This window comes from Camelina sativa, chromosome 11 (genome assembly GCF_000633955.1).
Source record: "Camelina sativa cultivar DH55 chromosome 11, Cs, whole genome shotgun sequence".
Classification (NCBI taxonomy): domain Eukaryota; kingdom Viridiplantae; phylum Streptophyta; class Magnoliopsida; order Brassicales; family Brassicaceae; genus Camelina; species Camelina sativa.
The window spans coordinates 125,674-149,377 of record NC_025695.1 but is presented as its reverse complement, the minus strand read 5'-3'; the positions used below and the strand labels follow the sequence as shown (position 1 = coordinate 149,377).

Genomic DNA, 23,704 nt, shown 5'->3' with positions numbered 1-23,704 from the left:
ACGGGGAACAAGGTCGGGAGGGGTGTGGGAGACAATGTGCTGGAAGGCGAGTGGGAAGAGGGCGTCGCCGGCGAGAATGGCGATGTCGGAGCCGTAGACTGTGTGGTTCGATGGCTTTCCTCGGCGGACAGGATCATCGTCCATACAGGGGAGGTCGTCGTGTATCAACGAAGCCGCGTGGACCTGATCATCATCATCATGATTCAATTGGATTCATTTCCATTACTACAGATCAGAGATCACAACAAACTGCAATTAACACATAATAAAACTGACCATTTCAAGGGCACAAGCGGTTGGGAAAGCGGCGAGGCGATCGCCACCGAAAAGCTCGCAGGCGGCAACACACATGACTGGAGGGGCACGCTTGGCGCCTTGTGCGAGCACCGAGTATCTCATCGACTCGTAGATCCCCGCAGGGTACTTGACCGGTATCGCCTCGTCGAGCTTCTGATTGATCTCCGTCATCAGAGTTCCCCAATACGTCTTCAGATCGAAATTCGAAGACGATGAAGAAGACCCAATTGCTCCGCCGCCTGAGAGTCTCATCATCATAGGACGACGATTGACGGGTTTCTCCGCCGCAAGAAGACACAAGCTGGGCACTAGTGGTGTCGCTGAAGCACTAAACAACATCGCCTTGGATTGAGATGGAACTAGAGATTGACAGAGACGATATAATACCAACCAAATAATTGTCTAAAACTCTTAACAAAGATTAAATTTTTCTTTTGGTTAAAGCCATAAAAGAAACGAAGCAAACACTTTTTGATGGAGATAGTGAATGACTAGTAGTACAAGTACTAGCTAGTGTCGCATGACTCAGATGTTGGAGTCAAAAAAGCTAAGCTAATTGGACTTTTGTCAGAATTTTGGAGAATCCATCCTATCCTTACATACCCAAAACAAACATCATCAGCTCCCAAATGTATTTGGATTTAATTACACAGCTCTTCTTCTGCAACACTAAGCTCGGAACAAATCAAAATTAGAGCAAGAAAGACTGAAAGAGTTACGATAACACAACACACTCTCTTTCTTTCCTCTCTCCTTCTCTTTGATGACACCCACTAGGCTTTCAGAAGGCGGATTTGAGCTTCTCCACTTCCGATAGGAGGGAGGAGTTCCCTTCACACGCCTCTTTCAACACCTCCCATCTTTTCTCTTTCTCCCTCGTTTCTTCCATGGCGTCTGCAACCCCTTTACTATACCCCACCAGTTTCAGCATCATCCCCTGCAAAACATTGGTTTTGTTATTTTCATCTTCAGTACTCACTCAGCTCTACAAACAACAACCACAATAGCTGCCAGGGTTTTCATTCAACTTACCTCTCGATGACTCTTTCTCGATACATCTCTGACCAGAGACTTCACAATCTTATTCCGCAGGGATACTTTTTCCTTGGCTTCACTGCAGAATACTAAAGATGAAAAGTGATGCAGAACGAGTGTAAAGGCTACTGATCCCCGCGCCGCTGCTTTGTCCAGGGCTCCACAAGTCCATGACTTCAGGTACGCCTCAAGGACTGCTTCGTTTTCCTGCAATATCAATAGTACCAATTTATCTTAGTCGATGATACTCATAAACATGCCATTATTCAACACTTTATACCCTCTCTTTTTTTTTTCTTTTTTTTGGGGGCAAATTACCTCAACCGGTTCAAGGTAACCATCTGCTTCTCCCAAGCATTTGTCTAGACTTGGCAGAAGCTGAAGAACACTGGCATTGGAGAGCACAGTCCATGCTGAAAGTCGAACTGAGGATTCCACACATTGATGCAAGTAAATCGATACCTGCCGGCCAAACTGTTCATCACCATATGACACCGCAGCATACTGCTCCACGACCATCTCCAAAAAAGTAGAGTAGTTCTCGTGAATGTCTGACTTGAACATCAAGAGCTCATTGTCACGGTGGTTTAGTCTCGCTTCATCAAGATACTGCCCGTAGAGCTCCTGCAGAAAATTGTACAAGTTCCTAGTATTCTTGTCTTCGATGAAGTCCATTCCAACAAGCAACACGGTAGACAAAGCGTGAAACTTCCAAACCAATGGCACACTCAAAACAGGAGACGGAAGCGATCCAAAACCAGACGAGGACTCAAGTCCTGCAAGAAAGAAAACTCCAGACTTCGCGACTTCAAGAAACTCTGTGGATTCTGGTGGCCCTGTTGAGGTTTTACCACTGTGGACTGCTGAAATGGCGCTGAGAAACCAGTGCGGAGGTAGGGGCATTCTCTGGTGAGCCCACTCTGTGATCGAGGAGTCTACTTTTTTATCCTGTGTCGAACAATTTGGCATTTCACCGTCCTCATGAATCGTCTCCAGTCCAACTGTGTCCTTCTTTACCTCACTGGCTCCTTTCTCGGCTTTAGATTTTTCCTTTGGCTGTAACCATCTATCTCTGAAGTGAGAAGCAAGCATACTGCTCATACGATGATAATCCTCTTCGCTGCAATCCCATTCAAACGATATGGTTTTCTTCTTTGACTTGATACAGCAGACCAGGTGTTCTAAAGCATGTGGTCTAAGGACATAGTCGAAGGCTCTTTCCACAAGTAAATGATCCCTTGGACCTGCAATCAAGCACATAGCTAAAGTGGAGTTCAGATTATCCATCAAGCCAACAGATCCCTGATCATTATGCGCGTCAATCTGAGAGATGTTAAGAAAAAGACTCAGAAGACCGGCATCAGCCTGTGCCAACAGAACTTTGGTTGACCAAAACCCACCACCGCTAGCTCCCCAACCAAGTCCCACCCCAGGGGCCAGTCCACCTCGTTTATGCAGCTCAATGGATTGCATGATGGGCCATTCTGATGAAACAGAATCTCTAAAAGAGCTTGACACAGATGTTAGGTCAGCCAGAGACTCTGCCAGTATTCCTTTTGCAAGCACAAATTCATCTCTAGTGGAAGTACATCCCTGATGAGGAGTTGTCATCTTAGATCTAGCAGATTCTATCAGAGTTTGGATGGAAACGATAGTCCGCGTTAACCCATGAAGACAACTCACAGAAGCTAATGCTAGTTCATCATTTTGAGATCTTTCTCTTAGAAGACACAAAAAATCCATGAAAGAAGAACACCTGGAAGAGTCTTCTCTACATCTACTTACTTCTGCAACGGAAAAACTAAGAAGCTTGTGCTTGATGATGGCAAGGCCAATCTTTGGAACAAACTCCGGCAGCCATGGTAGAGGTTCTTCCTCTCCATCGGCAGAGATTCTTTCAAGGACTTTAGAAATTGTACGCATGACACCCGAATACAACCACAACAGAGACTTAGTGGACGCAGAAACATGTTCGATTCCTTTCTCCCAGTCGAGTAATTGAGGGGCCAATGATACCCAGCTTAGTGCTAAATCAATCATAGGGCTAACATAACTCCAGTCCCAAGTCAAAGATTTGTTCCGCGGAAGGTTTTGTGAGTACATATTTGGAAGTGTCTCGGCAAAAGCCTCAAGGACCAGGTAGGCCTCCTTGGACACAGAAGTAAACTCGCTGATGAGATTTGTCTCCCTGAGCTTTTCGAATGATGGACAAGTCAACCACAGACACAGAGCTGGGAAGAGCTCTGGGAAGCGAGATACGCAACAGCCACTATGGATACAGACCCTCCAAAACCGGAGCTGTTCAACCATCAAAGTAGATGAAAGCTTGCAGTTCTGCTTCCCTAGCTTCACCCATGAGTCAAGAGAGGAGGTGAACTGAAACAAATGCCACGTGACGGCGTTGAAAGTCCCGTTCTTCACAAATTCCATGCAAGTACTTTGATCATACCGGGCCAACACCTTAGTGAAATTAAATAGAGAGAAAGAAAAACGAAGGTTATATAATAGCTCTGAGGATTGATATCTTAACAAACTTTTATAATCAGGTTCTGTCAAAAAACATCAAAGACGAGCCCCAAGATAATTTTGTATTAGCAGAGTAGCAGAGCCATATTACCTTTAAGAGGCGGACAGAATTGATCTGAGAAGGAAGAATGTCCATTCTTTTGTTCAATTTGAATCTTTTTACAACTGTTTGCACAAATTTGGGATACTTCAAGATTGCAGTTGTGCATTTTGGAGAATGCCTTGCTATCGCAATAGTAACAGAAATTATGCTGTCCTCAAGGGCTGCTGTTGGTTCTGTCTGTAATGATGAACAGAAAAAAACAAATCCTAGAAAAGTAAGCAACTGGTAAAGCAACACAACAAGAATGTTTTCCTTGCTGAGTTTACGCACAGATAGTGATCTCACCTCCAGAAGGTGATAAATTCTTGGAAGGATATCCATTCTGACAAGACCAGCAGCAACATCTTGTCCGGCTACAAAAACATCTTTCTGAATAGTTTCTGTATCTTCTGTCCCGTCATCCATGATCTCTTGACGGAAAGGAACAATATTGGAGGGTTTAGCGCTGTACTTCCAGTAGCAACCACGGAGGAAGCCAAGATCAATTTCTGGCTTACTCCTAAACACCGGCGCCGTGAAGATGTCCCTTCCGTGTGGTCCCATGTTCTGGAAACAGAAATGGAATTTATCAGTTTGAACATATAGAATCAAGTTCTTTGAGGACTATAACATCTCTGTAGTGAAAAAAATCAACTATACCTCCAAAATATCAAAGAATTTCTCGTTAAGAGAACAGCTCAGTAGACACTGAATCACTTTTACACATGCTAGAACAACAGAGGTATGATTGTCATCAAGAGCCATCCTAAAGAATAAAAAAAGAAACTCATATTGATAAGAACAAACAATTTATGATATATGAGTAGTAATTTCACAAATAAGTCTCACATTACACCCATCAAGTAATTACCTCAATGCTAAGACAAGCTCAGGTTCTGGTCCAAGGGCATAAGCCCAGATGGCTTCCCAATCAATGGATTTATCTTTTTCCTCCCTTGTAAAGCCGATTCTGCTCTGGCAAAGTTTGTTCAAAGCTTTGTCGAGTACAGATGCAAGCAGATGCAAAGCAAGGCATCTTTGCCCCGGAATCTGACATATCAATAATACAGACAAATCAAGGAGCAGTAATAACCAAAAAAACCGAAGTCCCACAGGTTTTGTTCAGCTTAAGTCAAACTGGAGGCAAAAAAGAATATAACCATTCATACCACACTCCGTGCAAGAGCAATAGCTTCTTTGATGGTGTAGCCAGCTGCACCAGGGTCCCCCTCAGTTCTCAAGAAGTCACGTTCAGCAGCAGATCCAACCCCAGACAACTTTTCACCTGTACATTCAACGTGTAAGCACCCTAAGATTGTAATGAGTTTCAGTTGAATTGTTCTCTACTCACCAGTTTCAGCTGCTGAGACAACATCATCCTCAACAACAGAACCGTCAAAAGAAAATCTCAAGTCCCTGGCAGCCTCAACCCTCTCAGTCCATGTATCCCACAAGAATCCTTGGGCTAACGCCGACTTTTTTGAATTCTTTGTTGCCTCTTCGGCAGAGGAAACTCCAAGCAGTGAATGCTTTCGCTTCTTCAATTTATCCTCACCTCGTTTCTTCAAAATGCTGAGTAATGCAGGATCCATCTTGTCCAATAACTCAGCCTGTGCTTCTGCAATCTCGTCGGGTGACATAGTCTGCAACCTTGCATGGTTCTCTACATCAATATCACTCTCAAGAGATGAAGACGCCTGTCTAGTCCCAAGTCGTCCATTCGAAACAGATAAGGGAGGAGAAGCGCCGAACGAAACCCTTTCCTCAATAGAGGGTGGTCTCTGAGTAACAAAGTCTCTCTGAGCAGGATTAGCCAGTAAAGTGTTAGTGGCTAAGTCGTCGGGGGGAGCAAGAGAGAGAGACTTGGTCTCAATGATCTTAACATTCCTAGGGCGAGAAGTGGATGCAGGATCATCCCCAGAGACCATATCTTTCCACCTACTGAGCTCCATGTGTTTCTTCTCCTTTCTTTGAAGCGGTTTAGCAAAAGCAGAAATGGAGTCTGAATTCATGAAACGTTCTTCTTCTTCTTCTTCTTCTTCCTCATCGTCATTAGGTTGTGCCACAGGAGGAGCCCAATGCTACAATATCAAAACATGAGGAAAAAAATAAAATCTAATGAGATGAAACAAAAAGCTGAATTTTTAGAAAAATCCAATTGGTCAGGGATTAGGGTAAACAAGTTGGTGGACTCAAGTACTAAATTAAACAGTAGAAGAAAATAAATCCTAATAAAAATCTAAAAGAAGCCAAAGCAAATTGACTGAGAAAAGCCCTAGGAGTAAGAGTGGATTAGGCTTACGGGCCCGTGAGAACGATGACGAGCGACGGGGAAGGAAAGAAGGGAGGGTCTCGGGGGAATCGGCTTATTTGGAGGCGTAGTCTCCGATATACCTTTCTCCACGATGCTCCCGACAAGGCTCGACAAGACGTTGGCCTCTTTCGGATTCAGTCTCCCGCTACTCTGCTCCATCACTGTCTAAACCCTCTAGAAGATCCTCTACACTTCTTCTTCTTCCCTCTGCTTATTTTTTTGTGTTTGATTGACTGCGTCTTATTAGAAAAGAACAAAAAAAAAAAAAGAAGGAAAAATAAGAAAAGTGTAAAATACCCCTTCTAACCTTTTTTATTTAAAAACAAAAATTAACATACAACAAGTGAAATATTGGAACATCGACAACTCTAATCCTCCTATTCTATGCAATTAACTGCAGAGTTATATGTAGGAGAGTTTGTTCTACAATGAACATATATGATTAATGATGAGAGACGTATGTGATGTGCATCAAGTTCTTCTCTAGGACTTGGCCAGAATCAGTCTTAACGAGAGCTAAGGAAGGGACTACTTGTGTGTTTCCTCTCTCTCTTCTGTTAAGTGTTAACAACATTCCCCCCATACATTATTAAATTATACTCCACATTATAAAGAAAAGATAAACATTGTTGTTGCCTATTAACCATACTCTCTTCCTCGTAGTCTGTCAGACAAAACAACTACATTCTACTACCATCATTGATCGATTTACATTCTTCTTCTTCTATTTCCAAACCTTAATCTCTTTCCGGCGTCACTCCCGTTACTCTTCTTGAACTCAAATTCCCTGCATACGACCATGCTTTCTCTGTTTCCCCCAACACTCCCTTCTCTCTCTTCACTGTGTACAGCGGCGGTGCTCTCCTCGGGCTCCTAGATGCTACACTCAGGGATGGCGTTGCAAATGGGGATCCATAGGGTGAGCTTTGCACAGAGAACCCTTTCTGTGCATTGCTGAATAGTGACTGCGGTGCTTCTGTGGCCGATATGGATCTCCTCGTGGCATCATCAACATAAAGCACATCATCTATTCTGGCCGTGATGTTGAAGGCCATGCTCTCCAACACCCTCGAGTAACTCTCCAGAATTGATTGCCCTACATCCTGCAATTAAACAAAACAACTTGTTTGAGCCTCGTTTCATGCTGCAATCACACTCCCTTCTTATATATATTGTTATACCTTGTTATACTGAATCTTGTTCATGTCCAGCGTTGTCTGGGGAAGACCAGGGAAACGGATCCTCAGACTCTGCAAGAGGGTCTCGGCTCTCTGCACAAGGAAATCATTTCTTTCGGTGTCATTTACAAGGCCTTTAACCTTGCCACCCCATGAGGACAGCTTTAGCTTTGCCTGCTTCTTGTGCTTCCTCCCACTCTTCTGTCTCCAAACGTGGACAGCCGCCTCAATCCGGTTGGCGATTTCGAGGGTCTGATGCTCCGACGACAGATCAAGACAGTCTAGGAGACACTCGGGTGAGAACTTGTTTGCAGTTAAGTACTGGTAGATGATATCTCCAAGGCATTCTTTCCCGCTCTGCAAAGAAAGAATAGAATTAGACCTCAATGAGCTAATCATAGAAAAGCCAGCGGCAATAACAAAGGTAAAGCTTGATTGAGCCAGCATACCTTGGGGAGTGAGTCCAAGTAAGGGAGAGGTATCTCCATTTCGGCGAGCACACCGCTGTTAATAGCCAAAGCAGCCTTGAGAATCTGGTTAGCAAAGTCGCGGCACTGCTGAAGTTTCTTCCTAGTGTCTAGTGACAAGCCGTGAGGGGGAACCTTGGGGCAAGGGAGCCACCACTTGTCCTCCTGCCTAACGGAAGGGCGGCCAGAGGAGGAAGCAGGAGAGTCGTAGTCACAGTCTCCAAGAACAATGCCGCGATCGGTATAGGAGAAGTCGGTGTGGGAGAAAGAGTCAAGCATGTCGATCAACATGGCGTCGAGCTTCTTGAGAGCAGGGAGATTGGCGTAGAGATCAGAACGGGGGCGAGTCTCCATGATCTCATAGGTGCCGCCCCCAGGGAAATGCTGAATGGAAGGAATGAGCTCAACGATGGAATCGCTAACACAGAGGAGCCAGTCGAGTTCTCTGCGCCACATGGCCTTCTTGGGAGGAGGAAGGGGCTCAAGCCTCCAGAGCTCGCCAAACACAGTAGCTGTAGTTAAAAAATCCAATCAAGAGCCTTACTTAATAATACTGTAGGAAAACACAAAGCCCTAGGCTAGCAAAACACACACAATGGAGATTGAGAAACAAACCAGAGAGGTTGGTGATGGCGTTGGAGATAGCAAGAGCGGTAGAAACCCCTTTACCGCCACCAGACATGTCTTCACCGAGGAGTAGCTTAGCAAATCTCTCTTTCATCATCTCAATTTCTATAAAATCATCCCCAAATTACTACTTGTACAAATGTCTCCAAATCAATCAAAGAAGAAGGGAGAGTAGTTACCGGATAAATGATGGGTGTCGGGTTTGTTGTCATCCCAGAGGACATCTTTGCCGCCGATAACAGGGGCGGGGAAGTAAAAACCTCTGGGAGGGAGTGAGGCGCGGGGAGAAGAGGCAATGGAGGAGGAGGAGGGAGCGTCGGCGTTGCTACAAGTCTCGGACTCGCTAATGTCGGCGCTGGGACTGTAGCTACCGCATCTCTCGGAAGAAGAGCCGTCGTCGTCTTCCTCAGAAGATAAACTCCCCATTCTTCTTCCTTCTATCAGGGCAGCAGAGAGAGAGAGAGAGATCTGAATCTTAACGGCTTCAAAGAATCCACATTACATTAGTTAGTTTGGGCAAAGAAGAAAAGTAAGAAGAAGGAAGGAAGTAGATGTGATGATGATGATTGCTTTTGGTTTTTTGATAATTAAACCAAAAAAAAAAAAAGTAAAGCACAGAGAGCAGAGCAGAGCAGAGCTTACCCTATTCACAAAGAGAGAGAGAGAGAGAGAGAGAGCTTTACAAAAAAAAAAATACTAATTAAAAAAATGACACCTTTCTTTCTTCCCCTCTCTCTCTCTCTTTGTCGTCCCCACTCACGGCGTCTACTGCGCCGTTAGGGTATGGATAGATAAAAGTCACGGTCGTCACTGTGTTTTTGGTTTAGGAACAGTACAGTAGAGTTAGTAGACGTGGAAAGACTGACTTTTAACGGCGAGATCCAACCATCCCTATATCATTTCTTTATATCAACCGTTGGATTTTTTTTATTAAGTGACGCAGAGTGTGTTGTCTTGTTGAGAGAATCTCTAAGCAGCGGGTCGAGATAATTAATTTTTTTTTATTTTTTTAAATAAGCCTGACATTGTGTGGACTAGAAGCATTCCTTGTCGGATCAGACAGTCTCTCTCTCTCTCTCTCGTACCGGCCTCGGCCTGGCAATGGCATGAACTACGTTTACACACCCACCATATCTTATTCTTCTTACCTCGTGACCTCCCCCGCCACGTGCCCTTTACCTATTCGTTTGTTCATCTACACTGTTTAGTACTATTCTCTCGCGTCATTTAAAAGGTGACACATCTTACGGGCAATACATTGCGTTTCCTGCCTCACTAAATTATTCATTCATTCATGCGTATTTCACCCAACGAATCTTATAAACTCGTTTATTAAGTATTTTAACTCTTTTTCAAATCGTTAATAATAAATAAATGATGGGTTCATAATCTAGTACTACTACAACTATTTAATGTCACTAATCACTAGAAGATTGGTGTTGTTGATTCACATGCATCGCTTAAGTTGACTTCCTTTTATTCTCTTCATTCATCCCTTCCAATTAAATGTTTCTTTCTCATTGACAGCCTTGTAGTTTGTTCTAATTTCATTACTCTTTTTGCCCAATTCAACTTTTTTTTTCTTTCTTTACCAATAAAACTAGGATTAGTTAACGTCTCACCGTTGAATGAATCATTCTTAGTATTTTCTTTTATATCTCTGTTGTTTTTTCCATATTAAGTTTTTTAATTCGTTATGTATGAGTTTTTTTTTCCCCCTACTGATATGATAAAATTACTTGTTTGATTCATATGAAAATATTGACTTTTCCTTCAAATGTTAACCATAATATCAACTCCAAATATTGTCTCAAAAACACTAAAACTTTAGAAAAAAACATGTCTTCTCTTCAATAAAATAAACACCGAAATTCTAGACAATCCACTATTGTATCCATTATAATTTTTCATTAATTTAGATATACATAATTAAAAGGGAAAATTTATTAAAATGTATACCTCGCTATAAATATATAAAAGAATAAAGAACTTAATATATTAAAATAGAATATATCCCTAAATCATCCATTTACGATTGGTATGATCATACAATCAAGCCAATACGATTTCAAGGAGTGATTATGGGCGTGTGTTGTTTATTGGAGGCTCGGCCACACAACAAAGCATTCTTAGGCAAAAGGTATTCATCTCTTAGAGAGTGAGCTGGAGAATAAACTCGGAGGTAGAATTGTTGTCCTAAGTATTGCCTCGCCCAGTATTCACTCCTTAAGTTCCACATCCCCACATTGTCCAGTGCCACATATACGGCTGTCCAAGATTCTGGATATACCTACATCAAGCAAAAATCCATAAATTCATTTTCAAATTTTTGTTACAATACATTAAACTTTTTTATATTTTTTGTTTCGGAAATATAGAGATATATATGGAGTAAGATCTTATACCTGAGTAGTGGAGCGAGAAACAGCATCCCTCAAATTATACTCTCGTCTACTCGCTTTTGTCCATGTTCCTCTATCCATCCTGTAGACAGTATATACTAGCAAACATCAGAGATGCAATATATATAATGCATCATTACTATATATTATAGCTTAGCTATTATTCTCACCCGACAACCCAGAAGTTGTATCCATCGAGGTGGTAACTTTGGACGACCTTCTCGCGGTTTTGAAATATGATTTCAAAGAAATCCCTGTGGTTTGCTCCCATCACTGACGTATCCATTCTCATCCCTACTCCTCTCCTCGGCTTGTCAGGGATGCTCTCCACTTTAAAAACGCCTTTGATCTTAAAGTAATCCGCAAGCTTAAGCGGAGTATCTGCAGCTACAAACGACACTCCGTTTATGGCGTAGCGTTGCTTCTTATGCACAAGTGCCGCAGAGCTTTCCAATATTAAAGTCCTAGAGATTTTGATTCGACCATAGTGATATGAGCCTTGAGGGTTAGGCCTTGGCCCAGACGCAGTTAGATTTGTCCTAATGGACCGGGCTTGTTTGATAGACCAATCTAGTTCATCGGCAGGTGGTGGTGGTTCAACGTGGACAGAAGGAGATGTTTTGTTATGTCTTCTTGAGTTGGAGTAGTGAATAGTGGATGAGACCAAAAGTTTTTTGGCCGCAAATTTTGTGGAGACGACAATGTCATAGTCTTTGTCAGGTTGGTCCATGGTGACCAAGACGGAGTAAGACTGTCCAACGTGAATGTCGAGTGAGGTATACATGGACTGGACTGTATGTGTTCCCTCAACCTCGACGAGCTTCATTTGATGACCATGTATTCTAAAATTCAGAGTGTTTTGAATCCCTACGTTCGATATTCTGAATCTGTATGTTTTACCTAATTATTGTTACACAAACAAATATATATATATGAGATAATTATGATTTTCTTCTTGACCAAAGTACGTACGTATCAAACGACTTGGGATTTTCTTAAGACAAACCTTTCTCGACGGTGAGAGAAGAAGAAAAACTGACTCCTTGGCCATTGATCAAAACCCCTTGAGGCAAAGGTAGCTTGTGTCCTCTATCCAAAAGTGCCTTCAAAGTCTGAATGTGCATTTGGTTATATATGGTCCTAATCGAACATATAGAATTAGTTAATCAATTAATGAAAGTACCTTGTGGTCACGCTCAAACCAATCACTGATTAAGAAAGTGAAATCTCCAGCAGGTTCAGGGAAAGGGACGGGGATGCGAGGGCGGCTGAGAATACGGAAACCGCCGAAACCACCGACAGCTTTGTGAACGGCGAGGGAAGGGAAGTAGAAGAAACTACCAATCTGGTCTTTGACTTGGATTGCATAAGTGTAGTTTTTGCCCGGTGGGATTGGACAAGTCGTCCCATACACTCCATCTTGGTAAGAATTCTTCCTCAGTTGCACTCCGTTCCTTCATTAGTATTTACCATTTTTGTATTTTTATTAATTCCTTGATATTATATTAACATGAAAACTTGACGTGTCCACCAATAATACCTAGCTAAACAAGAAAGATTGTGAAGAAACGACACTACAAGTGCATGCAGATCGGCTCCCTCGTACCAATTACCAGATTACTCCAATAATTCATTAAATATAACATTTAGTGCTTTTTCCAAAATACACATATTGAAATAGAATGCTAAGAGAAAGATGGTAAAGAAGGGGGAATAGATTGGTACCAAGATAAGAGAAAGGGTTCGTCGAGCTCGTTGTGAACATTGATGATCAAATTGTCATTGGTGACTGAGTAAATATCGGGTCCTGGATATTGTCCATTGATCAAGATCCCCTGCGTCGTGTAATAAATATAATTAAAGCAGGAACGATCACATCAGACAAAAAAGACAAGAAGCCATATATATATTTTGTTGATCTTGGAAAGAAACAAAAAAATGTACCTTAAGAGGAATGCCAAGTGGAGAAATGTTGCCGTAAGTGACCCTCCAATCGAAAAAACGGTAGGGATCTTCAGCATGTACAAAAGAAATGATGGTCATTGCCATCATTATAGTCCTGACGCCGCCGTTTAGCCACCACCCCATACTCTCTCTCTCTATCTATAGCGCTATATATCTTGAATTTTGATGATGAGGAAGAAGAAAAAGCTTGGAAGAGAAAGCTTAAAAGTTTGTAGTAACCGAACAAATGACTCGGTGACGTATTTAAAGACTCAAAATGGGATGGGAAGCTAGCTTTTCCAATCAGCTAATTCCGTGTTTTATTCAACCTGTAATGTAAGGCCCCACCTACTACTTAATTAGTATTATTATTATATCTAGCAAGCCAAGCCCATTCCCATTGCCATTAGTCCATTACCATTAGGGGGTGATTGAATTGAACGCGTAGGAAAATGTGATGAAACAATTTATTGTATGCATTATTATTATGCTTGAATTACAAAGGGATCGGTCGTTGTAATAGTTCGCAAAGTAAGACTTTTTCTTATCTTAAAATAATTAAGAAGAAGAGTTGATGATCGGAGAAACAGACAAAACTTAAAAATAAAGAGTTAGCTAGTTAAGCGCGTAAATGTGTGGGATGAAGATTTTGCTGAGTTGGATTGGGGTTGGCGTCTATAAATTAAATTTATACATTACATTAATACAGCATGTGTTGTGTATATATGTTTCATTTAGCACAAAATTTCAAAGGTCAACTTCAAAAAAAATAGATGTCAAAAAACCAAAAAATTGTCCTCCGACATATGCGTGTTGTGTGGTGATTGGCATTGTGTTGTTGACCGTAAAAAATTATTGATGTTTGGATTGGTAACTCCAATTACTTTGAACATAAGTGATTTAGTTTACTTGGTGGTTTAAGCAAATGCAATGAGGTAAACTGATCTATCATCTATCACCCAACAGCTGGAAACTCACAAAAGTCACAGACTGTCTTCTTCCCGTGAGAGACGTCTCTCTCTTTTTCTTCACTTTCATACTCAAAATCAAAAAGACTCAGACTCTCTCCGTGTCTACTACTCTGCTCCTTCCCTTTGACTTTTCTTTCCCGTTTTCTGTGATATCTGTCAAACAGGCCATTTTGGGCCCTTATTTTTCCAGCCTAACTTTACCAACACGGCAACATCCAACAATGCCTGCTTGCTCATGAATTATGCATGACCGGCATGAACGAAAAAAAAAAAAAAAAAAAGTAAAAGACGAAACCTATAAATAATAAGCTGTAGCCTGTAGTAGCAACGCAACTCTACTTTGTTAGCATGCCGTTATTTCTTTCTTTTTCATTGCGAGATGAAAACAAAATGGTCTTCAACTAAATATTTGAGGGTGTCAATATTCCTATGTTGTTCTAATATGACTTCTTCTGTTCTTCAAGATTCAAGAGTTTTCAAATAGAAAGCTGGCAGTTCACTAACACGACGAGGTAGACAATACAAGAAGATGAAAAAGCAAGTGGTCAAAGCCAAAGTAAAGAACAAAGAAAGGATATTGTTATAACTAGGTTTCCTTCTTTTTCTCTTCATTGTTATGACCAGGAAGCTTCTCTTTGATCTTTTCCATTAAACCTTTCTCCTTGCCATTGTCATGACGAGGTTCAAGTTCAGGCTTCCCATGGTCACCTCCGGGAAGCTTATCCTTCACCTTCTCCATAAACCCTTTCTCCTTCCCATCCTCATGTTCAGGCTTGGCTTGGTCAGGATGACCTATACCCGCAGGAAGCTTCTCCTTGATCTTCTCCATGAAGCCTTTCTTCTCCTCTGTTTCACATTGATCTGCAGCATCGTCCTTCTTCTTCTTCTTCTTCTTCTCCTTCTTTCCCCCATTTTCACCCGCTTCCTCATCACTTGACTGCATACATATTCACATCCTCCATCAACAAAGTGTTACTAACATTTCTCATGCTGCTAATTAATTATTGTGTATATATACAATCAAGCTTACAGAGCTGTCGGAAAGGTGGAGTCTTTCAGCGAGAGAAGGCTTCTCCTCTTCCTTGATCACACCGGCATTCTCGGAAGAATGTGCATCTTCGGGTTTCTTCTTGAGAAAGTCAAACATCCCACAGCCTTTGGAGGCTGCAGCATCAGCTTCTTGCTGCTCACTAGAACGAGGATGTTCTGCCATCTTTTAGGAAAACGCAAACAAGTATTCAACACTTACTTTTAATTGCCAACGGGACTTTGCTTTGCAAGCTTTGAGAACTGATGAGTTACACATTGCCCTGCAACACTGTATTTATAGTAGCTCTAGCTTTTATTTTCTGTTTAATTAATTATTACTACAAGTTAATTTGTAGTAATTAACACTAGGTTCGCCTTTAACAAAGGTGTTGCCGGCAAATTGTACTTAACAAGTCTATATTTTAAGGCCCAACTTTGATCGGAACAAGGGTTTGGGTTTTTTTGTTTTGTTTTAGGGAAAGTAGTAAAATATAGAACATCGTACATGTCCGAATACACTGCGTTGCGCCGACCAATGGATGGTCGGTGTGGACGGTCCACGTTATCCAATAAAGAGGGCAAAAGCAGAGTTTACACAGTTTGGCACTATTTAGAAAATAGGCCGAATCAGACGATGGGCTTTACATAAACAATGAGCATAATAATAAGAGAGGCCTACGTTTGGGTAATGTACGATTTATAGCCGTTAGGATTTTGAATTTGATATACATCGTTAAAAAATAATCAGTACTAGTTGGTATAGATAAATCTTAGACAAATCATAATCTATTTGTATTTAGAAAGAAACAAAAAAAACAAATCATATATAATCTTAAATTTTGTATATAGCCTCGACAATGGAATAGAATAAAGATAGGAGTATATGAAGATATCTTCACATGTATGTAGTAATCAATGCCGTAGATGTGACAGAGTCGTTCTCACATGGACGTTTCTTGGTTACTAATCTGTTGAATAATGTATATTTTTGATCGACTGAAATCATCAAAATTGTAGTAACAAACAAACTTTTGACATGTCTAATGTTCTACGCCTAATACAATAGAAATGCGGTTTGTTTGTGCCTTGACGGTAAGCAACTGAAGTATGTACTATTCATTTAATTGATTAATTCCGAAACTAGCTAAGCTATTATAAATGTATTTTTGTTACCAAAAGAGAGAGATACATAAACATAGAAGTGGCCAAAGTACTTGTAGATTTTGATTGGTTAAGTCAATGTTGGTAAACGGATGATTTAAAAAGAAGAAAGAAAAGCAGGAGACCGACCGACAACTACAAGAACAAGGCCCGAGGAGGGATGCACATGTGAATGTGAATGTGATGGAGAGAGTCGGTGCAATGCCACGTCATCCACCGGGTAATGTGGTAAATCCTAGGTACCCTCATACCTACCTTTTTTTAACTTTTACTTGGAATTAGGAGGATGTAGTTTATTACTACTAACTAATTTACACACTCACTGCGCTAAACTAGTCACCAGCAAGCTGCTTTATCTATGACGACGTGACGTGTGTTGTTGGTATAGTGAGCTGGCACTCATTTCCTTCATTAAGACTGATATAAATTCACTCTGTTCCCATCAAAATTAATAAGGATATTTCCCAAAAGGCTCATACCTTATTGGATTATTTGTTTCTTCAAAATCTCTCAACACAAAAAAAAAAAGAAAAAATGGGAGGCGCCATTCTCTTCTTCCTCCTGCTCGCAGTAGTCTTCCTCTTCTCCTCATCTGCAAACGCCTGCGACCGATGTCTTCACCACTCTAAGGCATCTTATTTCTCCTCTGCCTCTGCTCTCTCTTGTAATTTTCCCATCTCTTTTCATTTATATTACTTTTTTTTTCTTGTGGTGTCTTTTCTCATCTTTTTATACTAGTTGTTGTATATCTATGGGTTTAATTCAGCCGGAGCTTGTGCCTATGGCTCTATGGCTACGGGTTTCTTCGCCGGTCACATTGCGGCGGCAATGCCTTCCATCTACAAAGACGGCGCCGGCTGCGGAGCTTGCTTCCAGGTCAGATGCAAGAACCCCACCCTTTGCAGCAGCAAAGGAACCACCGTTATGGTCACTGACCTCAACAAGAGCAACCAAACCGATCTTGTCCTCAGCAGCAGGGCCTTCAGGGCAATGGCTAAGCCCGTTGTTGGCGCTGACATAGATCTCCTCAAACAGGGCATTGTCGACATCGAGTACCAGAGGTTCCATTCCTCACTCACCATTCTCATTTCATTTTACTTGTTTCACTTTTAACTTGTAGTATAATAACTAATAGGAAGAAGAAGAACTGACAAAATATTGAAACAGAGTTCCTTGCGATTACGGGAACAAGAAGATGAGCGTGAGAGTGGAGGAATCTAGCAAAAAGCCTAACTACTTGGCCATAAAGCTTTTGTACCAAGGAGGCCAAACCGAAGTGGTAGCCATCGACATTGCTCAAGTGGGTTCGTCACATTGGAGTTACTTGAGCAGAAGCCACGGAGCTGTGTGGGTTACTGACAAAGTACCCACCGGAGCTCTGCAGTTCAAGTTCGTGGTGACGGCAGGCTACGACGGCAAAATGGTCTGGTCGCAGAGGGTTCTTCCTCCTAACTGGGAAGCTGGGAAGACCTATGACGCCGGCGTTCAGATCACCGACATTGCTCAGGAAGGTTGTGATCCATGCGACCATCACATTTGGACCTGACTAAGACTTACTCCATTCCCCTTTTTGTGATGTGTAACAGAACAGAACAGACTTGTTTATTTAACTGAGAGGAAGAACCAACAACAGGAATGCATAATCTCAAGATTCTATTATATAATTTTAAGTCGTCTCTTTAAACAAGAAAGCTAAAGAAAGGGATATGTGTATGTACAGAAGGTCTATTAATAACAATATGTACACCATTCTTTCTCTCTGTAACCTTGCAACTTTGTGACATTACAATCTTTATACAGATAAAAAGAATTTCTCTATCTGGAAACAACGCTGACACTTGCTGAGAAGAAATTAGTCTGATCAGAAGATCACTTCACCAAATCTCCAAATCGCTTCTACTGGCACTTGCTATGGGGACATTGCCAATGTCTGAGTACTCTGACGAGTCTTGTTCATCTTCATTTAGATCATGTTTTGCTTTTTCTTTTACTCTTCTTGCTTCAGAGGTTCGACAAATGCAGGAGGCTGGGTTCTCGTGGAACTCGCCCTCTCCTGGTTTCATTTCATCTGGTTCCCCCATGAAACCCTTCTGGTATCTTCGGACCTTGGATGAGAAATCATCCCATGTCATGTTGTTTCTGTTTGTGAAGACTTGGTACAGTTTCTTCGCGTTTGGACGAATGGTCACTTTGTGTCCCAAGTATCTCCTGCAGACATACATACACATGTGCATTAGAGAAGAGACCAGTGAAGAAGTGATGTTAAGCGACACAGTATATACCTTCGTCCAGCTAAGATTCTAGCCATGTTACCATTGTTGTTGGTGACAAATGCATCGCTCTCATCACAGACGATGAAGTCAAGAGCAGCCATCCGTGATGAGAAGTTGGCAAAGGGAGCAAGTTCTTTCTTGGAGGTCAATGTCTCTTTTGTATGGATATTTGGAAAGAGTGCTCTTAATGGTGCCAGTGTATCCTCCCCTCCGTATACTTTGCCTGATGCAACATACAAGTGAACCTCTTTCCCAAAACCTAAGCCTCTGAGCATCAGACCAATCTCCTCTGGCGTCAGGGGACATCTCCCATGCCGCCGTTCTTTTTCAGGGTTTGCCGTCTGCACATTGCAACAAGTCCAAGGGAGTTAAGAGTCTTAGTTAGAAGAGGTGATGATATATAATATGGTATTTCAAACTAAGCATAGATATTCTCACATGTAACGTTTTCCACCTTCGTCTCATAGCTCCGAGTTCGAGTCTCTCTTTCTGACCTCCGCCATAATAGCATCCGGAGAAGGCCAACATATCAGGTTCGAACCTGAGATGAAGGGCAACGAAATGCTTGGCTTTGTTTCTCATCCGGTCAACCAGCAATTGGCCCATCCTGTTGATAGACTCTGTATATCTCACCGCATGGTAGTTCACTCTGCACCTCAGCTTCTGGAGCTCTGTATCGAGAGCGTTGGACAACCTGTAGTCGAATTTGGAGAGTTGCACAACCTGCAAAATGAGATTGCATTGCAGCAGATGAGCATATATACTTGTCTTGTATGTATATCATGAATGAACTTAGTTTGGAGGATAAGTAACTGACATGTTTCTTATTAAGTATAGGCAGAACGCGCTGCAGGTAGCAAGAGGGTGTGCACTTCCTCGGGACACGGATGGACTGTAGGCTGCTGGATATTCTTGACTGCTCTTCTTTAGGAAGCTCCTTGATGATCTTCACGTCTTTGGAGAGATGCGAAATGAACCAATCAATGTCAAATATCTCCTCAAAGTTGCTGCATTACAAAAGCTGCGTTAGAACCAACAAACTAAACAACATCAAAATGGGAACCAGAGTGAGACAGGGCAGCACCTGGTGTCCTTCCAGTATGATTTCTGGTCAAGTTTAGGAACCACAAGAGTCGCGTTTAGAATGTAAGCCGCAACTACAGCATCTATTATCTACACAGTAGAAAAAGCGCTTCAGAATTATAAACGGCCCTCACTCAATATATAACACTAGCTAGAATCATATATATATGTGGTTCACAAGGAACTCACCCCTGTCCGCTGCTGGTTTAATCCTCCGCTTGTAGCGATCAGTAAATACCGATTGGTTTGCGTTTTCTTGTCCGTAACTGCCACCGTTTCGATTAATTACCAAACCAAATGAGTATATATCATGTAATTAATATCTGAAGGTTTTTTTAATAACGTACGTACGCAAATCTTTTAAGGGTACACGTACGTACGTACCTTGAAAGGAGTCAGTGGCATTGCTGCAGGCAGAGTAGAAGTTGGACAATCGCGAGCTCCATAACTTGCGATCCGACCTTCCGCCATTTTCCTGAGACACACACACAGTTGCTAGGTACGTGATCATGAAAATGTGGAGAGACTATTAACGTACGTAAATGGTAAAATGGATGATATCATATAAGTTTTACGTACAGGAACACGAAATGGAGCGTTTGGATGTGGATTGGGTTCGAGATGTATCAAGGGGGGAGGAGAAAGGATGGAGAATGAGAAGAGGAAGAGGAGGAGACATCCGGAGACGGCAGAGACAAGCGGAAAAAGACGGTGACGGCGGCGAAAGAGAAGCAGTAACTGGTGGCGAATGCCGGCGATGACAAGCTTTGTCTTGTCCGGTTCAGCGCCATAATCTCTTTTCTTCAACTTCAAAGACGACGACATTTGTATTAACGGAAGAAGGAATGAGGACTTGAGGAGGATAGGGGGCTACAAAGAATAGGAAGAAAACAAGAGAAAAGGGAAGGAGAGAGTGCAAAAGGAGGAGGAAGAGGAAGAAGAAGACGTCATATCTCGATGATGCCTCGTTTGACTTGCCTTGAGGAGAAGTTGGTTGCCGAGAAACTATGCACAAATACTCCAAACTAATCTCAAACTATAAAACAAACAAACACACAATTTTTTTTTTTAAAAGAAAAAAAGAAATATGAGTTTGGGTTTTTTCTTTTAACGTCTCAGCAACTACATCACACCGAATCATCTGCTCTTTAATTATATTATTATCTCCTTTTCTAATTCATGCCAAATTATAATTAGCTGTTTAGATTCTTATCTTAAAATTCAAATGTTTGTTGAAATCGTCTTTTTAAAAAAAAAAAAAAAAATTGTTGTTCCGAAAGCAAAACTTATCCTATTATTTTTGTTTTTTAAATGCCAACTCGTTTGATAAGAATTGTTCAAATGGGTTTTTTTTTCTTTGACAGCGAATTGTTTGAATGGGTTTTAAAAAAGGTTTTTCGTTCTAACAAAATAAGCTAATATTAGAAACCTCTGTCTTATTAGGGAACATATCAAAAATTGAAAAATACATGACGATGAATTGATGATGACATGAGAAGAAAAAAGTCAACTACTAATGAGCGAATGAATGGGCCTTAACGGGCTTAATTTGAGAGGAAACAAAAGGCCCATCTACCAATCCACTCTTCGTCTTCTCCAAACAAGAAACCGCCCTGCAACGGTTAAACCCCAACCCCCTCTCAATCGGAATGATGAATAATTGATTGTACCCTTCTCCTCCTCCTGCCATCTCTGCCTCGACGAATTGATTTCTCTACAGCATCGCTCATCCCTCCCGATTCCGTAAGTTTCAATTTTTGTTCTTTTTGACTCTTTTCTTCTCGATACCCTATCCAGTAGTATCATCATCTTCTTCTCGGCTTTCTCTATCGTTTGGGTTTTGTAGACGAACCGAGTAGTCATCAAAGTAACGTTTCTCTAGTCGAATTGGCTGGGAGTGTGTAGTGATGGAGTCCTCCAGTAGAGTAGTGGCTGGGAAGCAAGTTTCGCTGCCCTTGACGAATAGGTCGGCCAAAGTAAATAGACGAGTAGGCAATTTTCTACCTGTAACTCGGATCAATCAAGCCTCTGGCCTCCAAAACCAAAAGTGCTCCCTTCACAGCAGTCCAAACCCTATCTTTCCTTGTGTTGTTACTCGTCGGAAGAGCCAGATTAACCCTGACTCTTCTTCTCCCTTTCTCAACTTGGAGGATGAAGAAGATCACTCTTGCGGTTCACTGGACAAACTCCCGTAAGGCTGTTGAGGTGTTGCGTTCTCCCTTTGTTACTCTTTCGCATGTTTGCTACGTTCTTCTTGTCTTTGTTTATGCTTTTTTTTTATCTCCCTTTCCTTTTGCTAGGGAAGACACACGTCCTGTGGATATTAAACGAGAACTCGTCATGCTCTCTCTTCCTGCCATCGCTGGACAAGCTATTGACCCTTTGACTCTGCTCATGGAGACTGCTTACATTGGAAGGCTCGGTATTTTTCCCTTTGCTCTATCGATACCATGGAAGAGGTATTTTTAAAAAGCGTTCTAAGGACCCCCTTCTTTCGAATCTGCAGGATCTGTTGAGTTGGGTTCCGCTGGCGTTTCCATGGCCATCTTCAACACCATATCAAAGCTCTTCAACATTCCACTCCTCAGCGTTGCCACTTCTTTTGTCGCTGAAGATATTGCAAAGACTGCCGCAGAAGATTTAGCCTCAGGTAAACCTTTAGCTTTCTTCTCTTCTCATGTTTTCCCAGCCTTATATCATCTATTTGAATGGATTTACAGCAGATAGTCATGGTGACATACCTTCTCAAGGTTTACCAGAAAGGAGACAGTTATCTTCAGTGTCGACAGCGCTAGTGCTAGCAATTGGAATTGGTATCTTCGAGGCACTCGCTTTGTCTTTCGCATCTGGACCCCTTTTAAGGTTAATGGGTGTACAATCTGTAAGTTCGGTCCAGTTATAGCTTATCGTCATCAATGTCTTGAGAATTTTTGGAGAAATTATATACTGAGGGATGCATGTTTTTTGTCTTTAATACCAGATGTCAGAAATGTTCATCCCTGCGCGGCAGTTTCTTGTCCTTAGGGCACTTGGTGCTCCTGCGTATGTGGTTTCTTTAGCTCTTCAAGGCATTTTCCGTGGATTCAAGGATACAAAAACTCCAGTCTACTGTATAGGTTTGCATTCTTTTAAATCTTTTGGCATAGTCCAAGAATGTTCAATTATAGTTGTATTTCTTTCTTCCATCGGTTCATTCATTCCCTAATTTCCATAGTGCAGGCGTTGGTAATTTTCTGGCTATATTTCTCTTCCCTCTATTTATATACAAGTTCAAGATGGGTGTAGCCGGGGCAGCAATATCTAGTGTCATCTCCCAGTATGTAGCTATACATCTTCTTCTTTTGTTTTTTTTTCTCTTTCTTTTCATTCCTTTGCTCAACCTTGTAGAATGGTGCTAAACCTCTTTCCTCTGATTCATAGGTACACTGTTGCCATTTCAATGCTTATACTCTTGAACAAAAGAGTTATACTGCTTCCTCCAAAGATGGGGTCACTAAAGTTCGGGGATTACCTAAAATCAGGTATGTGGACAACGGTTCCTCACTTATGGAATTTACGGATGTAAGTACTGTATTGATATATCTAGGTTTTAAACTTTGACTTGAATTACAGGGGGATTTGTTCTTGGAAGGACTCTGTCTGTGCTCATGACCATGACTGTTGCCACATCAATGGCTGCTCGTCAGGGAGTTTTCGCAATGGCAGCACATCAGATATGCATGCAAGTCTGGTTGGCGGTATCTCTGCTTACTGATGCACTAGCTTCATCTGGACAGGTATTGGTTTTTATACCTAGAGGTTTTGGTTATAACTTTCTTCATCTGTTTAGTATCAAATGGGACTAAAAAAACCACTGAGGCGAGAGATGGTATTAAGCCTCTTGTCTTGTTGATCAGGCCTTGATCGCAAGTTCTGCATCCAAAAGAGACTTTGAAGGTGTGAAAGAGGTTACGGATTTTGTTCTGAAGGTATGAGCCGACACCCCTTTTTGCAGTTGAGATTCACTTACTTCCATAAATAGAAGGAACAATGAATTAGATTTAGCTTGAGGAAGTTGGCGAGAAAGGATGAATATGTTAGAAATGCCAAGATGTAGGGTCAGTTGAAGGGAATATGTTAGCTCTCTTAATCATCATGAAGGTGCTGCACTAAAGAAGTGGAATTTTATCTTGTTGGGGGATGGTGATTGATCTCTGGTTATAGGGAGGGATGTAACGTGTTTAGTGTTGTACAGATAGGAGTGGTGACAGGGATTGCACTGGCTATACTGTTGGGGATGTCTTTCAGTTCAATAGCTGGTTTGTTTTCCAAAGAC

General features: G+C 41.7%; 8 protein-coding genes across 8 annotated transcripts in view; 2 read left to right on the top strand and 6 right to left on the bottom strand.

Annotated features, from left to right (window-relative positions):
- On the bottom strand, positions 4-759 carry LOC104727466 (heterodimeric geranylgeranyl pyrophosphate synthase small subunit, chloroplastic-like; the record flags this gene model as incomplete). Its single annotated transcript, XM_010446571.1, has 2 exons — positions 277-759; positions 4-183 (listed from the first exon to the last, which is right to left on the bottom strand). Coding segments are annotated over exons 1-2 (540 nt in total), but the record flags the coding sequence as incomplete, so codon positions are not given.
- LOC104720760 (transcriptional elongation regulator MINIYO) lies at positions 830-6,483 on the bottom strand. The gene is made up of 10 exons (XM_010438639.2): positions 6,243-6,483; positions 5,292-6,021; positions 5,110-5,225; positions 4,812-4,990; positions 4,601-4,706; positions 4,247-4,507; positions 3,950-4,138; positions 1,651-3,792; positions 1,330-1,539; positions 830-1,234 (listed from the first exon to the last, which is right to left on the bottom strand). Exons 1-10 carry the CDS (start codon positions 6,411-6,413, stop codon positions 1,079-1,081), a joined length of 4,260 nt encoding a protein of 1,419 aa, XP_010436941.1. The 5' UTR covers positions 6,414-6,483; the 3' UTR covers positions 830-1,078.
- LOC104720757 (rop guanine nucleotide exchange factor 1-like) lies at positions 6,717-9,185 on the bottom strand. Its single transcript, XM_010438636.2, has 6 exons — positions 9,169-9,185; positions 8,706-9,008; positions 8,515-8,631; positions 7,882-8,411; positions 7,436-7,789; positions 6,717-7,357 (listed from the first exon to the last, which is right to left on the bottom strand). The coding sequence occupies exons 2-6, from the start codon at positions 8,950-8,952 to the stop codon at positions 6,992-6,994; spliced, it is 1,614 nt and encodes a 537-aa protein (XP_010436938.1). The 5' UTR covers positions 8,953-9,008; positions 9,169-9,185; the 3' UTR covers positions 6,717-6,991.
- On the bottom strand, positions 10,401-13,125 carry LOC104720756 (L-ascorbate oxidase homolog). Its single transcript, XM_010438634.2, has 7 exons — positions 12,873-13,125; positions 12,654-12,763; positions 12,112-12,382; positions 11,935-12,040; positions 11,099-11,828; positions 10,932-11,010; positions 10,401-10,816 (listed from the first exon to the last, which is right to left on the bottom strand). The coding sequence occupies exons 1-7, from the start codon at positions 13,014-13,016 to the stop codon at positions 10,595-10,597; spliced, it is 1,662 nt and encodes a 553-aa protein (XP_010436936.1). The 5' UTR covers positions 13,017-13,125; the 3' UTR covers positions 10,401-10,594.
- Positions 14,325-15,212, bottom strand: LOC104720755 (dehydrin ERD14-like). The gene is made up of 2 exons (XM_010438632.2): positions 14,874-15,212; positions 14,325-14,780 (listed from the first exon to the last, which is right to left on the bottom strand). Exons 1-2 carry the CDS (start codon positions 15,054-15,056, stop codon positions 14,430-14,432), a joined length of 534 nt encoding a protein of 177 aa, XP_010436934.1. The 5' UTR covers positions 15,057-15,212; the 3' UTR covers positions 14,325-14,429.
- LOC104720754 (expansin-like A2) lies at positions 16,504-17,789 on the top strand. Its single transcript, XM_010438631.2, has 3 exons — positions 16,504-16,697; positions 16,800-17,094; positions 17,201-17,789. The coding sequence occupies exons 1-3, from the start codon at positions 16,568-16,570 to the stop codon at positions 17,577-17,579; spliced, it is 804 nt and encodes a 267-aa protein (XP_010436933.1). The 5' UTR covers positions 16,504-16,567; the 3' UTR covers positions 17,580-17,789.
- Positions 17,845-20,368, bottom strand: LOC104720753 (uncharacterized protein At1g04910-like). The gene is made up of 8 exons (XM_010438630.2): positions 19,969-20,368; positions 19,774-19,864; positions 19,579-19,655; positions 19,391-19,479; positions 19,124-19,313; positions 18,745-19,029; positions 18,316-18,647; positions 17,845-18,241 (listed from the first exon to the last, which is right to left on the bottom strand). Exons 1-8 carry the CDS (start codon positions 20,212-20,214, stop codon positions 17,908-17,910), a joined length of 1,644 nt encoding a protein of 547 aa, XP_010436932.1. The 5' UTR covers positions 20,215-20,368; the 3' UTR covers positions 17,845-17,907.
- LOC104720751 (protein DETOXIFICATION 45, chloroplastic-like) overlaps positions 21,006-23,704 on the top strand; it is a 4,415-nt gene continuing 1,716 nt past the window's right edge. Inside the window, exons 1-10 of the mRNA XM_010438629.2 lie at positions 21,006-21,132; positions 21,236-21,580; positions 21,690-21,811; positions 21,896-22,039; positions 22,110-22,270; positions 22,370-22,505; positions 22,609-22,705; positions 22,810-22,910; positions 23,002-23,165; positions 23,286-23,357. Coding sequence (XP_010436931.1) covers positions 21,297-21,580; positions 21,690-21,811; positions 21,896-22,039; positions 22,110-22,270; positions 22,370-22,505; positions 22,609-22,705; positions 22,810-22,910; positions 23,002-23,165; positions 23,286-23,357 — 1,281 coding nt within the window. The 5' untranslated portion in view covers positions 21,006-21,132; positions 21,236-21,296. The remainder of the gene's footprint in view (positions 21,133-21,235; positions 21,581-21,689; positions 21,812-21,895; positions 22,040-22,109; positions 22,271-22,369; positions 22,506-22,608; positions 22,706-22,809; positions 22,911-23,001; positions 23,166-23,285; positions 23,358-23,704) is intronic.